Source organism: Eupeodes corollae, chromosome 2, assembly GCF_945859685.1.
Source record: "Eupeodes corollae chromosome 2, idEupCoro1.1, whole genome shotgun sequence".
Taxonomy (NCBI): Eukaryota; Metazoa; Arthropoda; class Insecta; order Diptera; family Syrphidae; genus Eupeodes; species Eupeodes corollae.
The window spans coordinates 2,542,476-2,569,757 of NC_079148.1; the positions used below are offsets into that span (position 1 = coordinate 2,542,476).

General features: G+C 31.8%; 1 protein-coding gene across 2 annotated transcripts in view; it reads left to right on the forward strand.

The window, feature by feature from the left end:
- The window catches only part of LOC129944031 (transcription factor mef2A), a 78,647-nt gene extending 53,871 nt beyond the window's left edge, over window positions 1-24,776 (forward strand). For both annotated transcript variants that reach the window (XM_056053187.1, XM_056053188.1), the window contains 4 exons: window positions 20,407-21,790; window positions 21,861-22,364; window positions 22,440-22,659; window positions 23,389-24,776. In XM_056053187.1, coding sequence (XP_055909162.1) covers window positions 20,559-21,790; window positions 21,861-22,364; window positions 22,440-22,659; window positions 23,389-24,270 — 2,838 coding nt within the window. In that variant the 5' untranslated portion in view covers window positions 20,407-20,558 and the 3' untranslated portion in view covers window positions 24,271-24,776. The remainder of the gene's footprint in view (window positions 1-20,406; window positions 21,791-21,860; window positions 22,365-22,439; window positions 22,660-23,388) is intronic.
- The last annotated feature ends 2,506 nt before the right edge of the window (window positions 24,777-27,282 follow it).

The window sequence follows — 27,282 nt, forward strand, 5'->3', positions numbered from 1 at the left end:
ATACGTTATTGTTCCATATTATGCAACAATATTCAAGTAAAGGTCTTACAAGGGATACAAAAAGAGTTTTTAAAGTATGACTTAGAAGTTTTTGAAATAAATCCCAACATGTCGTTAGCTTTTAAAATTAAATTTATATTCGAGTAAAAAATCACACCAAGATCCTTTTGATTTGTTAACCTCATTAAAAACTGATTCTCAATTTTGTAATCAAAACGTAACAATACTCCACCTTTTTGCATTCAAATGTAAACCATTTATGAAATACCACTTGGTAATATCAATATCCAATTGAATTTTACTAGCATCTGATAAAATACAGATACAGAACTAAAAATCTTGGGATCATCAGCATATAAAAGACATCTAGAACTTTGAATACAATTCGGGAAATCATTTATAAATAAAATGAAGTGGAGTGGACCAAGATGACTACCTTGTGGTACACCAGAAAAATTTTGTATTTCATTGGAGAGAACCTTATTAAGAACTTATTCTTAATTTTGTAATCAAAACATATCGGATACTTTATTTTAGAAAACGTAACAATACTACACTTTTTTGCATTACAATGTAAATAATTTATGAAACACCACTTGGTAATATTATCAATATCCAATAGAATTTTTATAACATCTGATTAAGAACTTACAGAACTAAAAATTTTGAGACCATCAACATATAAAAGACATCTAGAACTTTCAATACAATTTGGTAAATCATTTACAAATAAAATAAAGAGGAGTGGACCAAGATGACTAGCTTGAGGTACACCGGAAAAATGTTGTGTTTCACCAATTTTAACATATTGTCTTCGTCCAACCAAATAGCTTCTGATCCATTTTAGGAGATTCGAGTGGAAGCCAAGCAATTCAAGTTTTTTTTCAAAAGAACATTATGTTTACCCGATCAAAAGCCTTCGGAAAATCGGTGTATATTACATCCACTTGAGTGCAATTTGCTAAACTACCAAAACAAAAAAAGTAATAGTTAGCTTTGGAAATAAACTCCTTCCACTATGAATTGTGGATGCTCCCCTTGGAGTTTACAATTTATTTCAATTCAAATTCAACTAATATTGTTGACAACGACTTTTCAACAAAAAATCTTAGGGCAGTTTTTAAGTTAACCAAGAATTTAAGGAGTAAAGCAAAGCTTACTGAAAAAGACGTTTTTCTCAAAAATTCTTACGATAGATAAAATAGGTAAGTCAATTATTTGTTATCTCATCAAGTTTATTGTGTAACATTAAGTCGTGCTTTAAACCCTAATCTGAATAATTATGTCTTGAAAAGGTGTTACTGATTTTAACTTTATTTTTGTAAAGTTTATCTTTAGATCAATTTTAATGTTTAATAACTAACTAAAGCTTACACCACAATTATAGGGATTTTTTTTCAGTTATCCAGTCTATAAATGTTATTAAATTAAAGCGCAAGAACGTTGGAATATCAAAATAAAACTGAAAAAAAAAAACACATTGTAAGACCGTAAATCATTTTCTGTCAAATTCTATTTCTTGTATAGAAAACAAAAACAAATAAATCATTCATTCTTTTCCTCATTTCCTTTTTTCTAATAAAATTCTTATTATTTTTTTGAATCAAATATTTTGTATTTATAAGATAAGCTACCTATCTATAAACTGTAGATACATGTGTATATCATTTAATTTAGTAGTTAATAAAATATGCAAAATCTCTGGAATAATTTGATGGTTGATTGTAGAAAAAAAATACAATTCATATAAATTTATATATAAAATTCAGAATATGAATTAAAACAAAAAAAAAAACACAAAATACATAAAAAAGGTTAGGAATTGCTTCTTTTTTTTTTAATGGCGAATGTGTGCACATAATCGGAAAGCGACAACACAGCTTTCACCATCTAGGTGTCATTGCCAAGGCCAACAAGCTTTTTTGAGGGGACACGAAAGGCAATGAGACAGTAGTCAGTGTAACAGTGCTGGATTCAGCATACTTTGGCCTAAGATGTATGGGCCCTTTAAATTTTGGTAGTGATATTGTAAACTGTATTCAAGTGTAACTTATGTCAATAGCAAAGATGGCAAAGCCTTGAATCCAACTTTTTTATTTAAGGGAGCGCTGTTTTTTAAAGAGCTTTAGCAAAGTTTAAGGGGCCCACAGAAAATCTCAAGTTCCAAGAAATATTATTCTTTTTGTAAGTTAATTTTGATAGATGTTTTCTTCTATTCAATGGTCAATAAAATTGAGTTTTTTTCTCAAAGGATTGTTGATCTGAATTGGAATCTCATCTCTGGAGCATTTCAGGTTCTTAAAAGAAAACTTCTTGAAAAATGCAAACAAAAATTAGAAATTTTGAAAAATACTCTTACAAAAATATTCGTTTTTTTTTTATGTTATAATTTAAAAATAGCCGTAATTTTATTTTGTTCCAATATGTTTTAAAAACTTAAAGTGTTTAGGTTTTGAATTCGTTAGAAGAACAAAATATTACTTTTACTTTTAGAATTACTTCAACCCAACAAATGTGATGTTAAATTACTAATTTCGTTGGAAAGACCGCTAGCCGATGGTCTCAAGCATCGTGTTTTTTAACAAAAGAATTTTAAAATTATTTATTTTAGAGTTCGTATTTTTATTTAAAATAAACGTTCTTTGACTTATTGCAAAAAATATTTTATCAACCTTAGCCCGTTTATTTCACTCTTAGTATTTTATAATAATTTGTACGTAAGTCATTCAAATTTACAACGATTTTAAATACCCCTTTTATATTAAAAACAAATATAAAAAGACCGTTAATTTGGTCTTTATTCTCGCCGTACTAAAGAAGGAATAAGAAGTGTGGTACAAAAATTTGAGTCTGCATCTTCGTTATGTGATGTTGCCGTGACAATGAAACATTGACGTCCACGACGATGTTCTCAAAAATTAGGTATCGCTCAGACTAAATTATTGCACATTTTGCATTGGACACTGGCTTACGATCATACAAGTTAAAGCTGGCTCAAAAATTGATTTAGAATTTGAAAAAACATACGATTACGTTGTCCGATAGGGCAAGATGTAAAGAATTGTTGGAAAGAACCAACCTGAATTTGAGCCTAAGAATTAAAATTTTACAATTAGATTTGTATCAAAACTTCGAAACGTGAGTATATGCATAAAGTTTTTAAATGGAATAAGGCAACTCGAAAAGCGAAAGGTAGCTATTCAAACATCGTTGGAAAAACGGAACATTAAAGATAGTGACTATTGATTTAGAAAATCATAACAAACTTACATAGCCTACAAAACGTTTTATCTGAAAAACATGACAATCCAACTATATAAGAAAAATACTCACTTATGAATGTTTAGCCATAATTCGAGTAAGTTTCGTTAAGTTTCGTCAAATGTTTAATATGACAATACAATTCTTTGGGAGATTAATTGGATTTGACAGCTGAAAAAACAAACAAACATTTAAAAAAAGGAAATTGGAGAAATTTTATTAGTACAATTATTATCGCCCGTATGGCGTTAAATAAATAAGATCGTTCAATAAAATGGCACCTGTTTTGACGATAACCGTCTTTATCATGTTCATTAAAAAAGGAAGAGAAAAAAATAGACAAAATGATTATAAAGAATTAGACAGTCGGCAATCACCTGCCTATTGAATATGACGGTATTCTTGCGTTTCGTGTCGATATTGTTTAATTTAAAATTCCAATTTTTTTTATTACTTTACAATTATTTAATTTAACTGTATATAGTTAGACACATACATGCATACAAAGTTTTATAAAATTGTTTTTGGCATTGATTTGACATTAACTGTCTTATTGATCAATTTACTTATTTCGTTACGTAATTCACAATGGCATTTTAAAATGTATCAAATATAATATAAATAATATTATATATTATCGATAAATTGTATCTCAGTAAATATTTATTATTATTTTGACGGTTGGGGAACATTTGAAAACAAAATCAAATATTCGTTGGGTTTTTGACATAATATCATACGTTTGCTTGAATTATTATATAAGGTTCTGCAATAATAGGTTCCGTTTAAAAAAATTTTTGATTTTGGTGAATTATTATTTAAATGGTGCTGAATTCTCAAATGTCATTTGATGAAAACTGTCAAAAAATTTCGTTATTTCTCTAAGATAACAACGGCCTAAGTTTTTCCTTATTTTGCTTATACTATGAAATCCATACTGAACCTGAGCCTTCTTTATAACATCAAACCAAAAGTATTTTAATTTTGTTTTTGACGTTAGTTCGACATGAAGTGTCATACTTATCAATTTATTTCGTTAAGTAATTCACAATGGAAATTAAAAAAATATCAATATATTAATATTTATTTTAAATTTATGTTATAGAACAAAGTCGATCAATTGTATCTCAGTAAATTGTTATTAAAATTATTTTGACACTTGAGGAACATGTGAAAACAAAATCAAATTTTTGTTGGGATTTTTTAAATAAGGTCATACAGTTGCTTTTCCTATAACTGTGGGCCCTGGAATTTCAGGTTTTGCTAAAGAAGATTTATGGTTTTAACGCCTTATCGTTTTAATGGTGATCAAACGTCATTTGACGAAAAATGTCAAAACTTCTCTGAGATATCCCATATTGGCCTAAGCTTTTTCCTTATTTTGCTAATATCAGTAAATCCCATACTGAACGTGAGCCAGAGCGTGCTCAACAATTCAAAATTCATCGGCATTTGGCTAGAGATTTAAAAATTCTGTTTTTTTTTGTTTGTTATTTTATTTTAAATAAACAATTTATGTACATGTTTATAAATAAATATATATATTTTTTACGTTTTCTTTGACTTAAACTTGAATAAGTGGTATGTATGGGCTGGACATGGGGTAAGAGGAAGGGAAGGTACATAATAATCTACTGATAACAATGGCGATGATAAATTTTTAAATTTTTTCGTTTTGTTATTCTCTAGCCGGTATGGTGACTATTTTTAGGCATTTTTATATATACTCAGCAATATTGAGTTCAGATACAAAATGTGGGTATAAAGTATCTATAAAGAATACAATGTATTCGAGTACGAGTATATTCAGATTCGGTAGCTGGTTGTTGGTTATTTTTTGTGTTTTGTGTTTTGTTGTTGTTTTGCTACGTGTGCGGCTTTGGCGTGTGGCGTCAAAGGAATTATTCATCGGTTGGTCTTGGTCTTGGCAGTAGGTATAATCATTGGGTATAAAACAACTACTTTTAACAATCGCCAGAGTTTCGCATGCCGGTTGCTGTTGCCGTCACCGTCACCGCCGCCGTCGGTCGTCCTACACACGCAATTTTTTCTTTTCATTTTTATTTAAATTTTTTATTTTTTTTATTTTCAATTCAAAAGAGAGCGAGAATATAAAAATATATTATATATGGTGTTCAAGTTGTAGATACATTTATTACAATCAGCGATCCCGGCAACGTAAAAGTACGTACGTGACTCAGTATCAATACCCACAGAATTTACTCAATTCAGCAGTTGTTGTTTTTACGAAAACGTACAAAATGTTTGAACCTTTTTCAACAGAATTTATTGTTCAAAGAAAAAATTGTTCTAAAATAGCAACAATAAGAAAAAAAATATGATTTTTTTTGTTGTATAATGTGCGAAGTTATTTTTTTTGTTACTCGAACAAAAAAATATGAATAACAAACGTGTGTAGATTGTTTTTTTTTTTTATTATTTTTTTTAAATACAAAAACTTAGTATTTTGGTATTCTTCTACTAAAAAAACATTTTGCATAGGTACACTTTATGTCACATGAATAGGGACAAGGTTTTTTCGTTTTTTTTTTTTTTTGATTTTTCAAATCCTTAGGTTTTTTGGAAAACCCCAAATGTAGAATAAATGTGATATGTATTAAGTTCATATATAAAAACAAAATGTTTGGATTAAGTTGATAAATACAAGTTCTATGGCGGATATAAAATTAACGTCCGCTAAAAGTGTTTTGTATATCTTGAATATGCCTAAAACACAGTGCATTACCAAAAGAGAGAAGGGTTGGATAGAAGGTGTCGGTACACATGGATTTTGAATTCTTGAGATAGAGCATGGCAAGCCATTCCACAATCGCGTAGTACGGCTAAAAGAGCAAAACCCGTTAAAAAAACAGTAAAAAAGTGTTTGACAAGAAACTTTACGACGATTTTCGAATCACGTAGTCGAGTTGATGATACTATGTCACCAATCATTTTGAAAGCTCTTCTTTGAATACTGTCCAAGAAGCTTAAGTAAGTAAGTAACTGGAGCACCAGCCCAGTTACTTACTTACTTAAGTTATATTCAAGTTTTGGACGTATACAGGTTTTGTAGATTGTAGACAGATTAGAAGGAAAGACAAATTTCTTTTCTTATCTCAGAAAATCCAAACATATTGAGGCATTTTTGGCAACATCACATATGTGATCCTGCAACAATTGGTGGTTAATGATGCACATTCCCAAGATATCGAAGTTTTTAATTTCGTTAGTGCAAGTGCCACTCATAGATAGTGACAAGGAAGGTTTATCTCGCTTTAACGATACAAGACAGCATTGTGTTTTAGAAGCTTTAAATTTCACTCGGTTTATTTAATCCCTATTGAAAAATGTTGTGTAGGTCGGAATTTAAAGAGCTAATCATGTTTTGCAGTTGCAGTTCCACTCCGATGAGGAAGGTTGTGAGTCTGGAAACTAATACGAAAAGCTAAGAGTGTTCGTCAGCGAAACAATTAATTGGTATTGGATACGAAAAGAGCAGACAGAAGATCGTTTATATAAATGAGAAAAAGGTTCGGAGACAAAACGATACCCTGGGGCACAACAACATTTATTTCATGGGATTCAGACTTGAATCCATTCAAAACCACTTGTATTGAACTGTTCCAAAGAACATTTTTAATCCAACGAAGAAAAAATTCGTCAATACCAAAAGCACTCATTTTCGATAAGAGAGCAAGATGACAGATTTGATTTATGAAATGCCTTTGAAATATAAAGTGCAATAGTCATACTTTCTACAAACCATTGTAAGGATTTGTGAAATGAAACATAAGATCATAAGTGGACCTATAGCTACGAAAGTCGCACTGCTGGTCATTAAGAAGCTTTCGTTCCTCAAGATATTTCTCAAGCTGATAATAAATCAGCGTTTTGCAAGACCTTAGAAAGAAGAGACGTTAGTGCTATCGGTCGCTACTTTGAGATTGGCTGAACAAATGCCGTTTTCCAACTACGGGGAAAAATATTGCAATGTCTCAAAAGCAGTAAGAATTGTTGGTCATTCGTAAAAAACATGATAAATTTTAATTTTTCCTCGGTCCCTACGCTTGTTGCTAATGACACTTCTTTAGTAAGGTCTATTATTGAGAAAGAAAACTTGTTAGCAAGGCAGTTCACCGAAAATTCCACCTTACCTGGTAGTGTCATGCCAACCCCCCCCCCCCCCCAATTCTTGAAGGCGTCAATGCTCAAACTGTGGCGGGAGTCCTAAGAGATCCCAACATTCGTTAACCCGCTGGTCCTGATGGTATCCCCGCTTTCTTCTGAAGAAGTGCTCTTCTAATCCAACATTTTGTTTCAAATTATAAACTTAATAAATACTTAATTCATTTCTAATTTGAGTTTTTCCATAAAAAACCAAAGGGTTTAAAAAATATCGACAAATAACCACACGAAAAAATCTTGTCGCTATTCAGGTGGCACAAAGTGTACATTTATAGATTATTTAAGTATCGGAATTGAATACTATTTGTTATCTTTGTATTCTTGAGTCGTATCGCAACGCGTTTCTATTACGAAAAAAGGTGTGTTTTCATCGACACCAGAATATGACTTAAATACAAATCGTTTATAATTTTATTATTCAATCTAGAAGATGATAATATTGTGATGGATTGGATGGATTTTTAAATTTTATTTTAGTTTATTTTGTATCAGAATTTTTGTCTATTTTGTTGTTTTTTTTTTCGATTCAATTGAAATTAAAATAGAGAGATAGAAAATATGAAATGCAAATTATATTCACAGCCAATTATTGTTGTTTTTTTTAATGTGATCAAATAATTGTATATAAAGTTACATTAAATTTCAAAGTTTTGTTTGTTGTATTTTTTCTTTAATTTAAAGACAACAATATGAAGCGGCATTGAGTATTCAGGCCAAACTTGTGAATAAGTTCCTATAACAAATAATAATAATAATTCGTGGGTTTTTGATTTGTTATTTTAATTCTATTGTTTATAAATTTAATTTGCACTTGAGGTACGAGTAGAAACGAGGTATAAAAGAACTGAACCACTGAACTGAGTCTGACTCTGACTTTCAATGCTAATTAACATTTTATTTCATTGAATAAAATTCGTTTATATGGATCACATATATCTATTATTTGTATTAATAAATTAATCAAGTGTTTATACTTTTCAATGTCAGATAGTAAAATTTGTCACATTGATAAGAAACCATCAATTATGTTCAAAAAAAAATGTTTTTAATTCATAATATTTATAGAAGTTATATGGTACGTTTAATCAGGATATTAATGATCATAATCAGAGATAGCGCAGGGTCGTTTTTGACATTATTTTTTAAAGACAAGCCTAATTAAAATTTGGAATTATTTAGTCAGAGGAAAGGAGAGTTTAAAAGTTTGGAAGAAAATATTAATTATGTTAAATCGTACTTGTTTTGACAACAAATTAAATGTAAAATCTTGTGTTTTCTTAAGAGCTTGAGAACTATAAATAATAATAATAAAGGGTGTACTTTTAAGACTTGTGGTTTTCAAAAAGAAATAAATGGCATATAAATTTACTATGATAGGGGTTTGCTATTTGGGCTAACTCGATTATATATTCCAGCCGAGAGGCTTAATTTTCTACAACTTTTGAGCATATATTAGAACAACTACATGCTTATTCTTTTAAAAAGGCATCAATCGTTTAAGGCTTATCTTCGCGTAGTCAAGAGACTTCACATAACCTCACACAAAATAGTCCATCGGTGTTTAATCGCACGATCTTGGAAGCCATATTACAGGCCCCACGGCTCGAGATAATGCGCTCAGCAAAAGTTCCCTCCAATAAATTGATTGTTTGCACGATTTGCGAATGTTGTTAAAAATGACAAACCAAACTTAGCATAAGGGGCCGGTTATAGCTATCAGTAAAATCCATCAGTAAATTTTTTGTTTTACTTTTTGAAAATGTTACAGATTTATTTCTAGCAAAAGATTGTGCAGTAAGATGAAGCCTATATTCAAGCATTTTTACTTGCGACATATAGGAACTATATGGCAAGTTTTGCATTCGTGCAAAATTTCGAACTCGAGATTTTAATCAAACATGATATTACCATGGTAGACAAGTCGAAAAAAGTGGGTCCCGCGATTCCGTCCGGTCGGTTTTGTCTGTCTGTCCACGCTCCTACAGCCTAAACCATTATGTCGATTGAGTTCAAACTTGGAAGTTAAGGTTTTGAGCAGATTCGCGTTAGGCGTTTTTTTCATTTTTTTTTTAAGATCAAAACTAACAGTGGCCCCCATACAATTTTTTTGGTCAAAAACCGAAAATTTGAATTTTCTCAAAAACAAACCGATAGATTTTTTTTAAATTTTCTCTAAAATTTTATTTTTTGACTTGTCTTCTTTTTATAAGAAAACCATATTTTTGTATTGCTCAGGAAAGGTACCGCTCATAGAACCGTTATTTTGTTTTTTAATTTTCTCAGCAACTTATGAACTGATTTTAATAATTTTTTTTCTGAATAAGCTCCTATATTGCCTTAACAATATTTGATTAACAAAAATGCAATTTTTAATTGTTTGGATTTTTTAAAAAATATTGAATTTTTATTTTTCAAAACTCTATATCTCAAAAACGGGTCAACAATTTTTTACTTAATTCAAACGTAAGACGTATATTTACAATCGCTAAACAACTGCATTCCAAAAATATTTTTAGAACAAAATTGGAAAATTTTATATATAAAAAATTAATTAAAAAAAAAATGGCTCTAACGATTTTCAAAATAAAAATTTGAAAAATCAACGGTTTTTTTATTTATAAAATGGCATTTAAATTTTTGAAGACAAACTTATTTTTCAGGTAAAATTTTGAATCTTAAAATAATTTTTTTTTAATTATTTTTAGTGTGCATGAGCCCGAAAGATCGCATTATTTTGACAAAATTGTAATTACATTCCTAGCTTTCATCCAAATTAGTGCATTTGGTACATATTTATGTGGCCGCCCATGTAGCGCAACTGTATCGGATTAACGAATATGATATATTTAATCAACAATCTATTTTAAGAGTCTATCAAGAAGTATTATCTTGGTAACTTTGTATATAATGATTTTAAAATAGGTATTATTCTTTACGAATAAGGTTGTTTCACAAATGATTTACTGGCCTTCGCCTATATAAAAAAATAAATACTTAGTACCTACAAGTTAAAGAAACTGGCCAGAGAGAGTATATGTATTTTCTATTAGAATCACTTTTTCAACGCATACACATTGTACCTATTTATAAAGGTATTACGTACAACTTCTACAACTACTGCTTAAGTGTCACTTCTTAACTAAAATCCAAAACGCACAAGAGCCTGACTGTAAACAGCACATGAACAGCAATTTCTTGTACTTGTTCGTATGCTTGTTTTTTAAAACTTTAGTGAAAAAAATAGACTGAACGTAATAACTCCATGTTTGCGCTGAAAACTTAAGAAGGAATGTAGTATGTACCTTCTAGCCACCAATAGCATTCCTTCATTATCATCATAAACATGTCCTTATCTTTCTATCTGCATAAAGCTAAGCACGCCAAGTGAACTATTCTATGGTCGTTTTAGACATCTACCTGCTACCTAACTACACAACCAATAGGCGATCGCCTTACAATTTAAACATTCATGGTCTGCCTCTTTCTTATCTTATTTATTTTCCATCCTGGTTCGTCTAATATGAAATTACAATAAAGCTATCAAAAGGAAAAAAAGCTTTTAAGGAACAAGTTCAATCTATATGAATCGCATTGTAGCTTTATAGTTAATAGAAACCATTTTTCATATACAAAGATCGTACACAAGTAAAATCAGACTTATGAATGTGAATAAAAACAAATATAGGTAAAAGATCCTAAACAGCTGACTTAAGCATATAAAAGTTTGTTTCATCCCCTTATTATATAAAATAAGCCATTTTGTTTGTTATATAAAGTGCACTGATATAAATAAAACAAAAACAAATTCATCAACCTTCATATGGAAGCTCTTTATGTGAAAACATATACGAGGATAGACTCAAATAAAATGAAGGAAATTGTGTTGACTTTTTTCGTCGAAAATTAATTATCTCCCTTATTCTGCTGGCTGCTTATGGGAATGGGAATAATATTTTTCTCTCGCTCCCGCTGAACTTCTCCACTTTCAAAACTAACGCCACACCAACGACTCGGCATCTGGTCGCCCTAAAAGTTTCTGCTCATGAGAGTACTATGGTTTTCATATACAAAGATCGTGCGGTTTTTTTGACAATTCAAATGGCATTTATATCTTTGAAGCCAAACTTATTTTGCAGGTATATTTTTAAACAGACTCTTTGCATACAGGAGCAAGTTCGTGCGACCTAGTCGTGCATTTTATTTTTTTCAAAATGAAACCATGCATTTAAAGTTTTATTTAATTTATAAATCCATTTTAATTTTTTAATGATGAAATTTCATTTTACTGAACAGCTCACTGCCAAAGCCAAACAAAATTCCATTTCATTTTACTATTGGTGTTCCAATTGTGTACCGTTCCGATCACATCATTATAAATTTGACTGATGAAAGCAACAGTACAAAAACTGTCTGAGGCGTGAAGCCCGATGTTATGATCGAAAGAAAACAACATTTAATGACGTAAATTTACTGATTGACATAAACGCTCATCAGTAAAACATTTCAAATTCCTCCTGTTTCAAATGTTACTGATGAAGTGTTCGGATAGATATAACCGGCCCTTAATCAAATGACAGCTGTCAAAAAACTAACTCCAAAATAGGTGTTGCCAGATTGAAAACCATACGAAGAAAACAAAACCCCCGTAAAAAGAAAGACAGAAATACAATATACATAATTTTCACTTGCTACATATAGGAACGATTTTAACGTATTTTCATCCGTAAAAACTTTCGAACTCGAAATTTTATAAAAACAAAAAACATGTTATAGTACCCGTAGCGTGATGGTTAGTGCGTTGGGTGAATCCCTGCCTGTGCCACCTAACTTTTTTCACGGGTACTGCCTCTTGCTACAAGAGTAAATCTTGTCATGAAAAGTGCTTTCTTAAATTAGCCGTTCGGATTCGGCATATAAACTGTAGGTCCCTTCCGTCTCTGACAACATTTCTCGCACAAAGGAATGGTTGAGAGTTGTAAGTCACTAGGCACTGGTTCTTCATGGACTGTTGCGCTACCTCATTTATTTATTTAAAAAAAAAAACATGATGATGGTAGTGGAAAAAACTGTCCGGTGATTTCGTCCGTTTATCTGAGTGATTGAGTTCGAACTGGGATGTTAAGGTTTTAAGCAGATGCGCTTTTGGTAATTTCGTATTGTTTGTAACACCAAACATATTAATATAAAGTTTTTGTCAAAAACCAAGAATTCAAAATTTCTCATAAACGACACCATAGAATTTTATGAATTTTTTTCCAATTTTTTTGCTTGGCTCCTTTTTCTTTCAGAAGAAAACTATTTTCTTGTTTTAAAATTTTCTGAGGAACTAATAAAACTGTTTAAATAATTATTTTTCTGAGCAAGTTTTACGGAGTCTCAAAATTAGTTGATGATAAAAAATGTCAACTTTTTTTGTTCACAATTTTATAAATACTACATACTACATAGGTACACAAAATTAATTTAAAAAACACGGAACAATTTTCAAATAACATTAATAAATTAAGGTTTTGTGGGAAATAAAATGTTATTTAAATGTTTAAAGATAAGCTTATTTTCCAAGTATTTTGAAACATTAAAAAACCAGCACTTATTTTAAATAGACTTTTTATATAAAGTTCGTGAGACCCAGTCTTGCATTTTACATTCGAACATTAAAGAAAAAGTAGATGTCCTCAATTTTGAAGCGTTGTTTATGGTGAATGGGAAACTTTTACTGAACAGAAATGTCAACATATTTTGTCATTCTAAACTATCACGCTATAAAAAAACACCCTATATAATTTTATCTTGTTTCATCATTTAAAAGGCTTCCTCCAATATAAATTCTTGTAAGGCACAAAATTAATGATATATCATTTATACATCTCTCTAAACAAATTTTTAATGAAGTATTAAAACCCTTCTTTTATACAGAAAATAAATAATATTGGTATGAAAAACAAGTCATAAACATTTCAAAACATTTTTAGCATGAATCTAAGTTAAAAAGGTGATTAGGCTTGTTTTAAACGATTTTAGCATCTTACTGTAAACATTTTACTAAAGGATATTTTGAAATCTCAAAATGGCTATTTTAATTTTAATGTTTTTTGCTGAATCCTGAGTATTTGACATAACACATTAAATGGCCCATTTTCAAGATTAAGGTTTGTTTCCTTCGTTTATTCCACGAATTGTCACTGTTTAGACGTGTTCAGATTCAATGTTTTTAAGGAACAGGGAATGATTATTTTACTGCAATATACAATACGAACAAATTATTAAACTGGGTTAGGTGATAAACTGCGAAGTATTTGAAGACTGCTGACGTTTGAACCATTAAAACTTGTATTAGTACAACGTTTCGATTCCGTGTAATTTTTTAGTAACATTCTTTAAAAATTTAATTTTGTATCCCTTAAAGAAATATTTCATAAGTCAAATGAAGCACTAATTTGTTTTTTTGGAAAAGATTTCCTAATATCTGAACTCCCCTGGCAAGCACATAAGAAGGCGTTTTTCTTTTTAAGCTCAGAGCAGAGCACTTAGCAGAGCATGCCCCGAGAGTACTTCTAATACTTCTAATACTTCTGTCTCTTTTACACCACACAATATAAACACTCAGCTTTTTCCTCCATTAGCTCGGTCATTTTATTGAGTGTGCTCCAAACTAAATTCAATTCAAGAAAGAAACGCAAGTTGAGCTAAAAACAAATACAGATCTTTTTTTACAGTTCAGTTCTCTTAAAAGAAAAACGGCAAGAAAAAGCTATGTTCCACACATTTCTCGCACTAAAAGTTGGTCAAATGTAAAATTTGAGGAGTAGGGATGAAATGCTCTCAGAGAGAAAGCAAACTGTCAAAATATCTAGAACGTTTTTCGCACCAATTTTCTCAAGCTTGGACTACTTTTTTAACGTCAAAAAATATACTCGTGGAGAGTAATCGAAGGTCATTGATAAATTTAAATCAACTTAATCATGAAAAAGAATCCAATAAAATAAATATCAACAAAAGTAAACTTATGTTTATTTTAAATACAAATAAAATTATATCTTAAATCATGAAACTTAAATGAGTCTTTAGTCACAAAAAATCACTACAATTTTCAATAAATATTGACAATTATATATATTTTTCATACTACAAATTTCTTCTTCAGTAAAACTTTATGAAAATTATTTGATTAATTAAAGGAAATGAAAAATATAAAAAATATTCATACTTTTATTCTCATATTCATTCATATAAGAATAAAAGTATTACTTGGACAACTCTTAGTCAATAAGGCATGTTTTCTTCTTCTGTCATTACTTGCCGTGAACGTCAAATCGAATTTGACAGCCAGCCCAGAAATTACCAAATCTCGGACTAATTCTGGCAAAAATTGGAAAAGTTTTACTCTTTCGCGAGCTCTCTCTTTTTTATAAGAATTAGCACAACTTTTGAAGTGTGGAACGACTTTGAACTAAGAATGACTAAAGCACAAACAAGCTTTAGCTTCGGCTTCGGCTTCGTCTGCGTTACGATGGGCCTGCTCCGAGGTTGGATGACATTTCTAAAATGACACATCTGTCATTAGCAGCTGATATTTTTTCTCAAAAGTTTGTTTTGATTTTTCGTGCAGTAAAAGATATATAATCGAAAAAATTAAATTTATCGCGGAAGTAGCTTACACATCCTATCGTGGGTATGTTCAGCTCATGGAGCAAGAAGAAGCGCAGACTGAGACGAAGTTCTTCAATATATGAGGAGTTCTTGGAAACTCATTTTCTGTTCTACAAAAATAAAGCGTTTTCAAGAAAAAATTGGTTATCCCTCCAAATGCAAATGTATTTTCTTTGTTGACATTTTTACCGCTGTTGAGCTGTCAGACAAAGCAAATGTTCAGCAAATTTGAACTAGAGCTTCCGCTTAAAGTCACATTACTTAACATTACGTTCTTTTCCTTACGATTGTCAAACGAAACGTGAGGTTAAAGCTTCATTGTGATAGCATGCATTAAATTCATATGGCTGAACTCGTAAACGTAAGCTGAAGCGTCTTTATATTTCAGCAGTAAAATTTTCAGTCTGAAACTACATAGATGTGGAATACACTGAGTTTAGTACAAAAAAAGTATCAGTATAAAAATTACTTCCCATTTTCCTATCAAGTGACATTAAAATACAACAATGACATATCAAAACCTTTAGCTAGATTAAGTAAAAACGGAACAAATTTACGAATTGAAAACTATCATTGTTTTTAAAACAGTTTTTTGAAAGAGAGTGAAATTAAATAATGTTTACCATAGACCTGTAAAATTCTTTTTATTTTTTTAAAGTGAAAATTTCGAAAAAAAAAACATAAATGTTCGATAATGATGATATTTTTGTTTAACTGATCAAATTTGTGACCATATTTATTGTTGGCTTTCTAAATGCCTCTTGGAATTTCCATCTAAATTGTTTTGAAATGCCCTCAAATCCTTCAAGCATGCCTCAAACCCTATTATTTAATGATACATCATAAAACATTTTAAACCAAAATATTTTCTTAATGAAAATTGTGAGTGATCTCTGTTTAGTCATTAAATGAAAATAAATGTTGTTCACTTAATGATTATCGATCAAAAAATCCCTATACTTATATGATACCTGATGCGGTGTGTAAAAACTCTCCCATTGACTTCCCCAGAGGTCAGTTTCTATCGTTTTATACAACTTATAATTCTCGCTAATCATCTTTTTACACTAAAATCATATTTCAGCATCAGTTTACTTGAAAAACAATTTTAAAAATACGTCAAGGTATACAATAAAAAAAAAAAAAAACAATATAAAAACATCAAAATATAAGTAAATTTTGAATGTGGCATAGATATTGAGAGTTTAGAGCGCACGGTGCCTACGAACACAATAGGGCCCTTTGTCCAAACTCAAGTGCGTGCATCAGGTACCTTCTATTCATTCTATGGGGCGAATATAAAAGGAATATCATAAAACACAAAAAGATAGATAGATGGATATAGTGGGAAATTCAATGAACCATAACGAAATGTGTCCTTTATCATCATCGTTGCAATCGCCTACCTGTGAAGTTGTTGTAGTTGTTTTTTTTTCTACTTTTTATTAATGTTATTTCAGTGTAGTCCCTCTGCTTATCCTTCTAATCAGGGCTGGATTAGCTTTGATCAATTTTTACTTTTGAATTTTGTTCAATAATTGCCAATAAGTTCAAGGGCCCTGAGTGTTATTAATAGCAAACATTTCGGCCCTAAACTTTGAAAAAAATTGTATTGAACTAATAAATCTTAAGCCTTAATTAAGCTACCGCACTGTTTACATACAGAGATTTGATATCTTTCTGCTGAACAAGTATATTAATTGGTATATAGAATTTGGATAATAATAATTTAAGTAATAATTTTGAAGGAAAATAGAAACAAATCTTTCATAACACATTTAGTCCAGTTAATAAAGGTTTTCACCTCAATAAAAATCCAACAGTTTTGAAACTTGGCACACTTACTTAGGGATGTCTGGTGATGACCCAAAAAAAGTCCCCAAGAATCCGATGTAAGCTCTAGCGGCAGTTGAGAGATACATGGAGTTTGTTTCAGTTTTTCACGTTTATTTCGAAAACTATTAGTCCTATCAAAAAATTGCATTCTAAAAAATTAAAGCTTATTAAATTTTATAAAAAAAAGCTTCTATAAATTTGTTCATAACTCTTAGAGTTTATAAAATAACTATAGTGGCAGTGAAGAGACATACGGTTTTTTCGGTTTTTCGGTAAATCAATAAATAAATTAATAAACAAATAAATAAATAGGTAAATATAGACAAATAATACATAAATAATGAACATATAGAAAATAAATTACCAATTTAACGAGTAATATTCAAACACAAGTCAAACTTTCAAAAACATTTCCGAAAAATGGTTAATGAATTGATAAATAAGCGGATTTTCAGAGGTTTCACAATTTAGCAAAAAGGTGTTAGTCAGTTTATTGATTCTTAGAGAAATCAATTCAACATTTGCCTCCTCATGTAAATCTACAGCTGAATGATACCATGAAGCTTGTTTTGTGATATTTGCAGTTTTTTAAGATGACTTTTTTTAGGAATCGGTATTACCTTTTCATATTTCCAATTGAACAGAAAATATTGCGTTTTGAGACACGCGTTTATCAAAAACGTAAGAAATTCGTGCCCTGTTTTTGGTAGTTTTGTAAGATATATGTTTTCATGTTTTTCTAGTCCATCTGGTTTTTTGAAGTTTAATTTTGAAACTCCCTGGATATAAACTGATCCCTAAGAGTTTCAATGATTTGTGAATTGTGTATTTTCTGTTTCAATTTCAAGCATTTTAGTAGGATCATTACTAACGTGCAAAAACATTGGCTCTATCTGATTTTTGATAAACAATTTCATCGTTATTTTGGAGGTTCGATTTTTGTCTGTTTTTATTTACCTGACTTTATTTATTTTTCGATTATACACAAATTTTCCTCTAAATGTTTTTGAACTAGTACAAATTTGATTTTCAATTTTATAGGCCCTAAGATTTTACTGTCTAAAGGCGTTAGACTGTCTAAGTTCACCCTTGTTATGCTGTGGTTTATTATAGTTGTTGTTGTAATTCCTGTTATATATTTGCCTACATTTTTATGCCTGGTATCTTTTCGTGTTCTGTTTTTCAACCGAATTATGAAGGTGCCATGGGTGGGTGTGCTATCATATGACCAAACATCATGTTCATCCATTTGTATACACTCTACGCACTCGCAGGTACAAATTTTGAGACTCTTCTTTATTGAAGAAGTCCTGGAAAACCCGAAAGCGATACTCAAAATGAATGGATTACCTTATGATGTTCCAAACGTTGTTTTTTTTGCTTCAATTTTGAATTTTGTAGTTTGTATTTTCTGTTTGATGTTTTTTTTGGGTTTATTGCTGCGCTATTAAGGCTGACCGAAAATTATGGGAATGCCTTAGTTTAGTTTGATTTTGATTTTTGAACAGATCGGTGATCTTATGAAATAAGAAGGACGACAGATTACAGTGTGATATTTTCTGTTCAATGTTAAGACCTTTTAACTGTGATTTTTAGTGCACTAAACAAAAAAAAACATATTTCGTGTTGGAAAAGTGAAATATTTTTTTAAAAACCCTTTACCAAACCAAAAAGGTAGATCAAAGTTTGTATAACTTAAACTCATCAAAAATGTCTGGAAGAAAAAATTTATTGATAAGACCCAACCCCTGAAAAGTGGAGTATTTTGATACCTTCACAATATTTAATAGATAACGATTTTTGATTGAATATATGAAATTATAGTGTGTTCCTTCTTTTTGATATCTTGTGCAAGAATTTAACAAATCAGGTTTTCGTGGAAATGTTGTTGATAAATAAAGTGACGTGAGATTTAATTATCGATATGCGAAATAAATTACCTACGATTTTGAAATTGAGGTGTCAAAAAGATTTATGATACTTGGATACGGAAATCAATAATTTCGGAAGCGTTCTAGATTTCTCATAATTAAAAATTGCAATCCAATGAGGTGCTTATCTCGAGGCTCCTAAAATAATTTTGGTGTTGTTAAATTCAGAGTGACCTTTCAAAAATAAATCAGTTTTTACATTCTGTAAGGAAACGACCATGAACCGTTTTAACGCACTGGTTATAGAAACCAGTGGACCTTTTTTAATCGCGTCGACTTCAAATAAATAAGAACCAGTCAGTTAAATTTGAATGGAATTTAAATACTGATGGCGTATCTGACTCATATAAAGTTAAAGGGTTTTTTGGGAAAATGGTTACATGTTTTGATTTTTTTTAAAACATAGTAAGGAGAACTGGTTTCATTATTTGTTCATATTATAAAACCGAAACTCTGTAATAGAAGGATTGAAAAATTATAAATTTTCGGAAAATGGTGGGCGTTCCTGTCACTCAATTTTTAATGAAAAATATTTTTGAAATTTCAAACTTTGAGAATCCTTCAAAAACAAGAAAATGTTTGTAAGAAAAAAAAATATTTTTCGAGGTTTAAATAATTTTGAAATGAAATAAAACAATGATTTTTTTTTTTAAATTGAGCCCTGAAATTTAAGATAATCTTCCGACATAAGAAGTTATATTTTATTTTTGACCACCAATGCTCGCTCGGAAGTAGCCCAATGTTGAGGTTCATTTTTTGATGAATTTTTTTCAACAATTTTGACTGTACATATATCACCAATGACTTGCCAAATGTTGTCCTTCAAGAAAATAGGCAGGCTGGCGTTAAATCACTCGATTTTGGTGTTCAATTCACCGGTCCCTAACGTGAAACTATGCGGCTACCAAACTATTTCTTCAAAATAAATGATTTGTGGCGCCAGCTGTGTGACACATTGTGCAGTCTTGTTGAACCCGCAACTCTTGCATATAATGTTTGTTCAATTGAAGAATGATAAGGACAGCAATTATGCCTCTACTGGGATAACCATTGGCTGACATGGTTCTTAAAGAAGTACGGACCAATTATTCCTCCCACCTACTTAATTCATAACTTGGGATAAATGACTACTTTTCATCACTTCAAATACGTCAGTTTTGTTGATTGACGTACACATTTATTACTAAAAATAATTGGAATCAACTGTTTTGGGTCTTATAACTGCATCTACTCCCATGGCTTCAATTCTTGAAATGTCAATTCACTTGACAGCAGACAAATTGCCACCCGTTAAAGTAGTGCTTCCAAACTTAAGTTCTATAACTCACATATACAAAAATCCATCAGAATAAGAACTAATTTTTGGATCAAGAATCAATTCTGTCGGCTTACACTGTTGTTTCTGACTCAAACCCATTTTTTAGAAAATAAATTTACTTTAAACTTTAATTTTGTTGTATATTTTATTTAAAACCTACATAAAATATATTTAATTTAGTCAAACACACAATTAAATAACATCCTTTCGTTTTTTTCATTTCAGATTCTCTAAAATAAAACGTAATCAATGATTTATTACAATTTAAAACCATTGAATTGGGATCATTGAACTTTCTTTGAAAATAAAATTTATTAAAATTAAAAAAAAAAGTCTTCAGAGAAGAAAATTTAAATATAAAATAATCCCGCACTTCCATGTCATCAGCTGTTGAGAGTTTTGGACCTGCATCAGCTGCGGCCGCACATCCATATGCTCATCATAATCCTTATGCAATTGCTGCAGCCGCCGCAGCCGCTGGTTCAGCTGCAGCAGCAGCTGCAGCTGTGATTCCTTCGCACCATCATCACCACCATCTACACCATCACCATCAGTCAATTAAAGCAGAACCCGGGCTTGACCATCAATTTGTCATAAATCATAGCTCAATTTATAATAATATTAGTGTTTCTGCCGCAAATAGTCATATTTCCAATTCAATTTTGGGAAACGGCAGCGGCAGTGATCTCTTCCTGCCACCACCACGGCCACCAACATTATCGCTGACCACATCGTCATTGTCATCATCGCCGTTGTCTTCAACGTCGTTGTCTTCGTCAGCCAACACCAATTTACTGCCTACTCCATTAGCCCTCTCGTCCAAGACGTCCTTAACACAGGAGCGGCCAAATTCACCACAAAATAGATCTCCACGCTCCACGAAAGCGTCAAATTTTCAAGGTCAAGACAGCATTTGCCCCAATAACAATAACATGTCATCGGCGGAGTTTGCTCGACCACACCCTAAACAACCCCGTTATAACAATAGCAACAACAACAACAACAATAATAATGTAAATACAACCAACAACAATAATAGCCATGTTAGCTACAACAACAATGCCATTCCATTACATTTGCGTTCAACAAATAAAACAGGGACTAATCTTAGCAAAGGTTACAACCTCAACAACAACAATAACTGTTTGAACAACAACAACAATGTGTCGGCAAGTGATAAAAATAGTAATAACGGTAGTATTAAATTAAGCAACAATAACAACAACAACAACCACCTGATAGAGAAATCCTCTTCAGTTGCAATGCCTCGAGCAAAATACTCAAATGAACAGTCAGGACCTGTAAATTTAGTCACAACCAATAACATTAATTTGATGAATCAATACAACAACAGCAATAACACAAGCAACAGTTGTAGAACTCCCCCAAGTTCAATACCACCAGAAGTCACTCAAGTCTCGCCGTCGTCTTCGGAGTCAAGCGATTGCAGTCGGAAGTCTGCTAAGTCATCCGAGATGTACCCACTGAAGATGCCATTTAGAGGGCAATCACTAACTGTGACAAGTGATCCAGCAATTGCGGCGGCTGCATGCGCTGCGGCTTACCAGTATAACTATCCTCATATATATGCCAGTAGGGCCCTCTATGGGTAAGTTTTACAGAAAACTCATTACCGACATACCCCTGACTTTGTATGTCCTTTTTTGTTTAAATTTTAGGACATCAGCTCTCTTCCCGGGACACCATGCACTTGTTCACCACAATACCTTAAGACCTTGTCCAACCTATTTGGGCGGCCAACACGAAGCTTTCTCACCTTACCTCCAGGTGGATAGACTATATCAGAATAGCGTTCCAACCAATGTAGCACCCCCACCACCGAGTGCCATCGGCCTCCTCCGAACAACAAATTCACAAGTGCTTTTAAACAACAACAACAGCAACAACAATGGAATATCTGTTGTTGCATCGAAGCCTTCCAGTCCTTTGGAACGTAACTCCTCTTATCCGCCACCTAGCAACCCAAAGGACATCAACAACATGAATGGCACTTATTTAAATGGCAAAGTAAACACTTCACCAGCAGCGCCCGAATCTGTCAGTGGATTTAAAGTGCCCAGCGGGAAGGAGGGATCTCTTAAGCATAGAATTCTTACAAGGCCAGCGCCATCTGATAGAGAGTCATCAAAACGAAGGTCACCAATAACTGCTGCTGTTGTAAAGTGAGTTTCTTTGACTTCCTATTATATTAGAAAGTCCAACAAAACTAACATTTTACTTGGCTTTTTAACTCATAGAACAAATAGCAACAGTTCAACTAGTAACTTTACCAAAGGCGCCTTTATTGAACTAGCCAATGGCGCCCTACGAAGAGTAGAAGATATGAGAACTGAGGACTTCATTCAGTCGGCGGAAAAAAGTGCGTTCCATCAGTTGGCTGAATCTACTGTGGTGAAGATTATTCCAACACAAAGCAGTGTGATAATCACGTTTAGCTACGATAAAAATCGCTCAAAGGTTAGTTAAGGGAAAATGCAATGCTTTGTTGATTTTATTTATTTTGAATGTCTAGGAATTACAAATCTGCTTTTTGTTATAGACATTATTTCCAAATCATCAAAATGTTATTCAGCTAACTATCTCTTTTTCTCTACGTTTCTACACTTTTCAAACATTGTCTGACTCTTTTTTTTAACTACAGTTTACACTACCTTACCTTTTGCAACAAAAAGTAGCCATCTACCTGTCAAAATGAAAAAATATTTTTTGGGTTTCGCAAGTTAACCAAGTTAGAAACCAGGATTCTAAATTTTTGTTGTTTTACGCGTCAAAATGAATGCATTTTGTTTTCGTTGTGGGTTATCCTTTTAAAATTTGCGATCCTGATTTTTATCTGGGTCAATTTCAGAAATCTAAAAGCTAGTGTTCATTATGATAAGTAGATGGCTATTTTGTGTTGTGAATGGTAAGGTAGTGTTAACTGCAGTTGTACATATTGTGTCCATTTTTCTTATGTTTGTTTACTTTTCAAATATATGTTGGTTCCTTTCTTTCAACTACAGTACACACTACCTTACCATTGGCAAATAAAATAGCCATCTACCCGTCAAAATGTATACTAATAAATAAATGATTCCTTACTATTCCTTGAAAACTATATTTCTAAAATTATCAGTTTGCATATTTTAGAAAACTGCTTTACCAATAGTTCATTAATCAACTCTGTTTTTCTTTTTATTTTTCCAGGCCGACGTCGAAGTATCGCAAGAACATCCATTTTTCGTCTACGGCCAAGGTTGGGCGTCATGCAATCCCGATCTAACTCTCAAGTCTTTTGGTTTAAAATGTCAGCGACTTCAAGTTGGTGATATTTGCATTTCTTTGATATCGAAAGAACAGCAGCAGCAGCAACATACCCCTCAAGACAAACACCATCATCATCAGAGTCAAATTACTGCCGCCAACATCAGTAATAATAATCATCAAGCTCCGTCCCAAAATTTTGACAAAAGCGAACCCATATCGCTTCCGCAGAATCTGTCCAGAAAATTGCAGCAACCACCAGCACCTGCACCAGCACCACCAACTTCAGCTGATAACTCAATTCCCTTAAATAATGTAGTGAGCAATAGACTTGCAAGCATGGGAGCTCCAACCTACATACCCAACTCCCTACCCCAACATCATCCCTATAATGAGGAATCAGCAGCAGCAGCAGCTTACGAAAACACGATCTCCAGGCACCATGAATTTTATCAGCCTCCACTTCATCTTCATCATCCTTATCACCGGCTTCTGGGACACCACACTGAGGTCACATCGAGACTATCTCTGCCCCCACCGCCACCACCACCACAATCCCATTCCGCCCCAGTGCAAAAATCCCGCCCACCATCCAACCAATCCTCCTATTATCCGGAGCCTCATCATTCACCTCCCAGTTCCAGCTCTAACTCCGCTGCACAAAACAGCTGCAGTACTGAAACGCAACAACAGCCAGTCGACGCTTCCTTATCTCGCAAACGGCGGTGGTCAGCACCCGAGAGTATTTGTGACGATGACGAGAACGAATGCCAACCGCCAACGGCCCCAAGACTTTCATCAAACGTAAACGCTTACAATTCCTAGATACCAGTAAGTCGCCAATCACAAACAGGGGCGGATTTGAAAAACTAGCTCCCATCTCCCCCCAAAACAAAACAAAAACTAAAACAACAAAACAAAACTAAAACTGATATATAGCTATTCTTAAGTAAAGGACAAGGTCTCTTATGCCATGTGGAGCATGTAGCCATAAACTCTAAGTACCATAAATAACTTTGTTAAATATTTTAAGGATTTTATATAAAACAAAAATTATAGTGTTACGTATAACCCTGAAACGCAACTAAGTCCACTGTACATAAATTGTATACACAAATCAAAATATATATATATAAAAATCTATATAAAATAAAATATATATGTAATTATAGGAAAGAGTCATATCTTTGGATTTCAAGAAATGAAAGACAAAACCGAAATCAGGAATCTTTAGGCTTTATCTGCGAACTATCCCAAGTATCGCTTAAAATATATAAATAAAAAAATAAAAACTTGTATAAAATATTAATTTTCTCTTCTCTTCTTCTTTTTTTTTAAATTTAGTTTACTCTTGAATTTGTTCTTCCCCAAAAATACACAAAAATAAATTAAAATTTTTATTTTTTTAAAAGTTATTCTATTTTTATTTTTCTAATTTAGTTTTTTTTTAAATTTCCCGATTGCATTTATGAAAAAGAAAAAATTGAAGTTTTTCCAAAAAACTACATACCTAGCAACTTTAATTATTTTATTTTAAGTTTTTAGCGATTTTGTTTTAATTATTGTTGTGCAAGAAATTTTTTAAATAATTTTATTTAAACGAAAAAATGTTAACGGAAAATTGTGATGAAATAATGAGTATTATATAAAAATTCGGACATTTTAAATTAATTAAAAACGTTTGTGCAACACATGGTGGCCTACGCTTAAGAATTAATTGTGAATTTATTTAAAAATTGAAAAAAAACACATTAAACAAAAGAAACTAAATTAAACAATTAAATGAAAAAAAATAATTGATAAGAATTGTAAAATTACACTACACGCATGCACTTGTAACCTTAGATCTTCCTTTCTGGTGATTTTGTTTTTAATTTTATTTTTAATTTTATAATTGTAATTAATATTATTAATTATAAAAATGAGAGATCTGTTTTATATTAGATTGTAATGAAAATATACTAAAAAATGAATTCAAAATTTGAATGGTGTTTTAATTAAGTATTTTGAAGCTATTGCTGATTTTTAAGGATTTTACATATCAGTTGATAACTCAAGAACAAATTAGATAACTGCTTTTTATCTGTTTAGTTTAGACATAAAAGCGTTAAATTCAATAAATCTGTTAACACTATTCGCCCTTAAGGGACCAATTTATCATTGAAACCAGTCATTGGAATATTTTTGAAAGGTCGTTTATATCAATCATTAAAAATGTCTGTCATTGGAAATACGTTCCTGATTGAAATCCACCGAAAAATTTGTACTGACAGCTGTCATGTAATTAAATAAAATTGGAACAAAAATCTGTGGAAGGATTCGTTTCACTTTTGAACATAAAAGTATTAGCTTTTCAAACAATTATTTGCGTCATTTCCGATCGATCAGTGAATAATTTTCATTTCTAATCCTAAATACAGTGAATCCTAAATACAGTGAAATATCCATTCAAAAAACTTTGCGGATTGATTTCAATGATAGCTTTTACTTGCCCCTAAGTATCGTGAAACTGGTGCTGATTCTTATGGAATCAGCTTCACCTTTTTATAACTAAAGAAAAAATATATATAGTAACTGCTATGAAAGCAAACTGGAGGATGGTTCCTTAGTTTTAAAACAATTATTGAAAACGTTAATTTCAATACATCTCTTAAGGCAAATAATTATTTATCTATTATTGCAATCCGAAGTTGAGGAAGCTGTACAAAATTATAAAGATCCTGCGGAGGACAGGATACCTTTTGAATTTTATAAACATTTTACCCCCCAAATTTTTACAACTTCTTACTGTCAAATTCAACAACATTTTTGAGACGGCCAACGCTTCCATAAGTTTTCGATCAGCAATCATCTATCGTTTGCATAAAAAAGGCAACCCTGAAGATCCATCAAACTACAGAGGGTTTTCATTTTCAAACACTGCCACAAAACTTTTTAGTTCAATATAGATATGCTCAACAATCTATCAAATATTTTCTTGAGTAAATATAGCCGAAATCTAGAAAAAGAATGGCATCAAGTTGTACTACTTTTTCGTCGACTTTCAGGCAGCAGTCGACTTCATTCCTAGGGAAGCTCTCTTCTACAAGCTCTACAATTATGGAATCTCTTCGAAAATAATTGCAGTCATCAGAGCAATGTATGCAAAAAAATGTGAGTGTGCCACATGACCACATGTTAAGCAAGGACGCATTTTAAGCGATATAACAAACTCAGTGAGAGGCGGTGTATAGTGCTTATTGGTAAATCCATTCCTAGTCTCATGTATGTTGACGGTATAGTCTTCCTTGCCGAATTTATAGACAGAATGTAGCAGATGATAAATAGACTTCAGTGCTAATGCAAAGCCTGGACGTTAATTTATCAAAGTCCAAATAATATTTAGAAGTGGTGGAGGCAGGTACTCAAGAAAATAAAAATTGGCTTTTCAAGAAGAAGTCGTAGAAATAGATCAGGAGTACAAGTATTGATTACCTTGAACCTGAATCTGAACCTGAATCGAGTAAAAGTAGCGGAAGCTAGGCAATGTGCAATGTTCATGTTCGTGTGGAGAAGCTGTTATTTAAGAAATGACGTTTCACAATATTTCTAAATAAAAAGTTATTTGAGCAACCCCAACACTGCTATTCTTTTTAACGGAGCGCAAGTGTGGGAATGCAAGTCGTTGGATGCAGTGGAAAAGTTCTTCCGTTGTTTTTGTCCATCAAAAGCACCTTAAGGCTGCCGAGTACGACACCCAACTATATGATGAACCTAGAAATGGGAACAGGCTCCCTTTTCTTGGATACTCTCAAATTACACTTTATTTATGTGGTAAGAATTATGGAGATGGGAGAA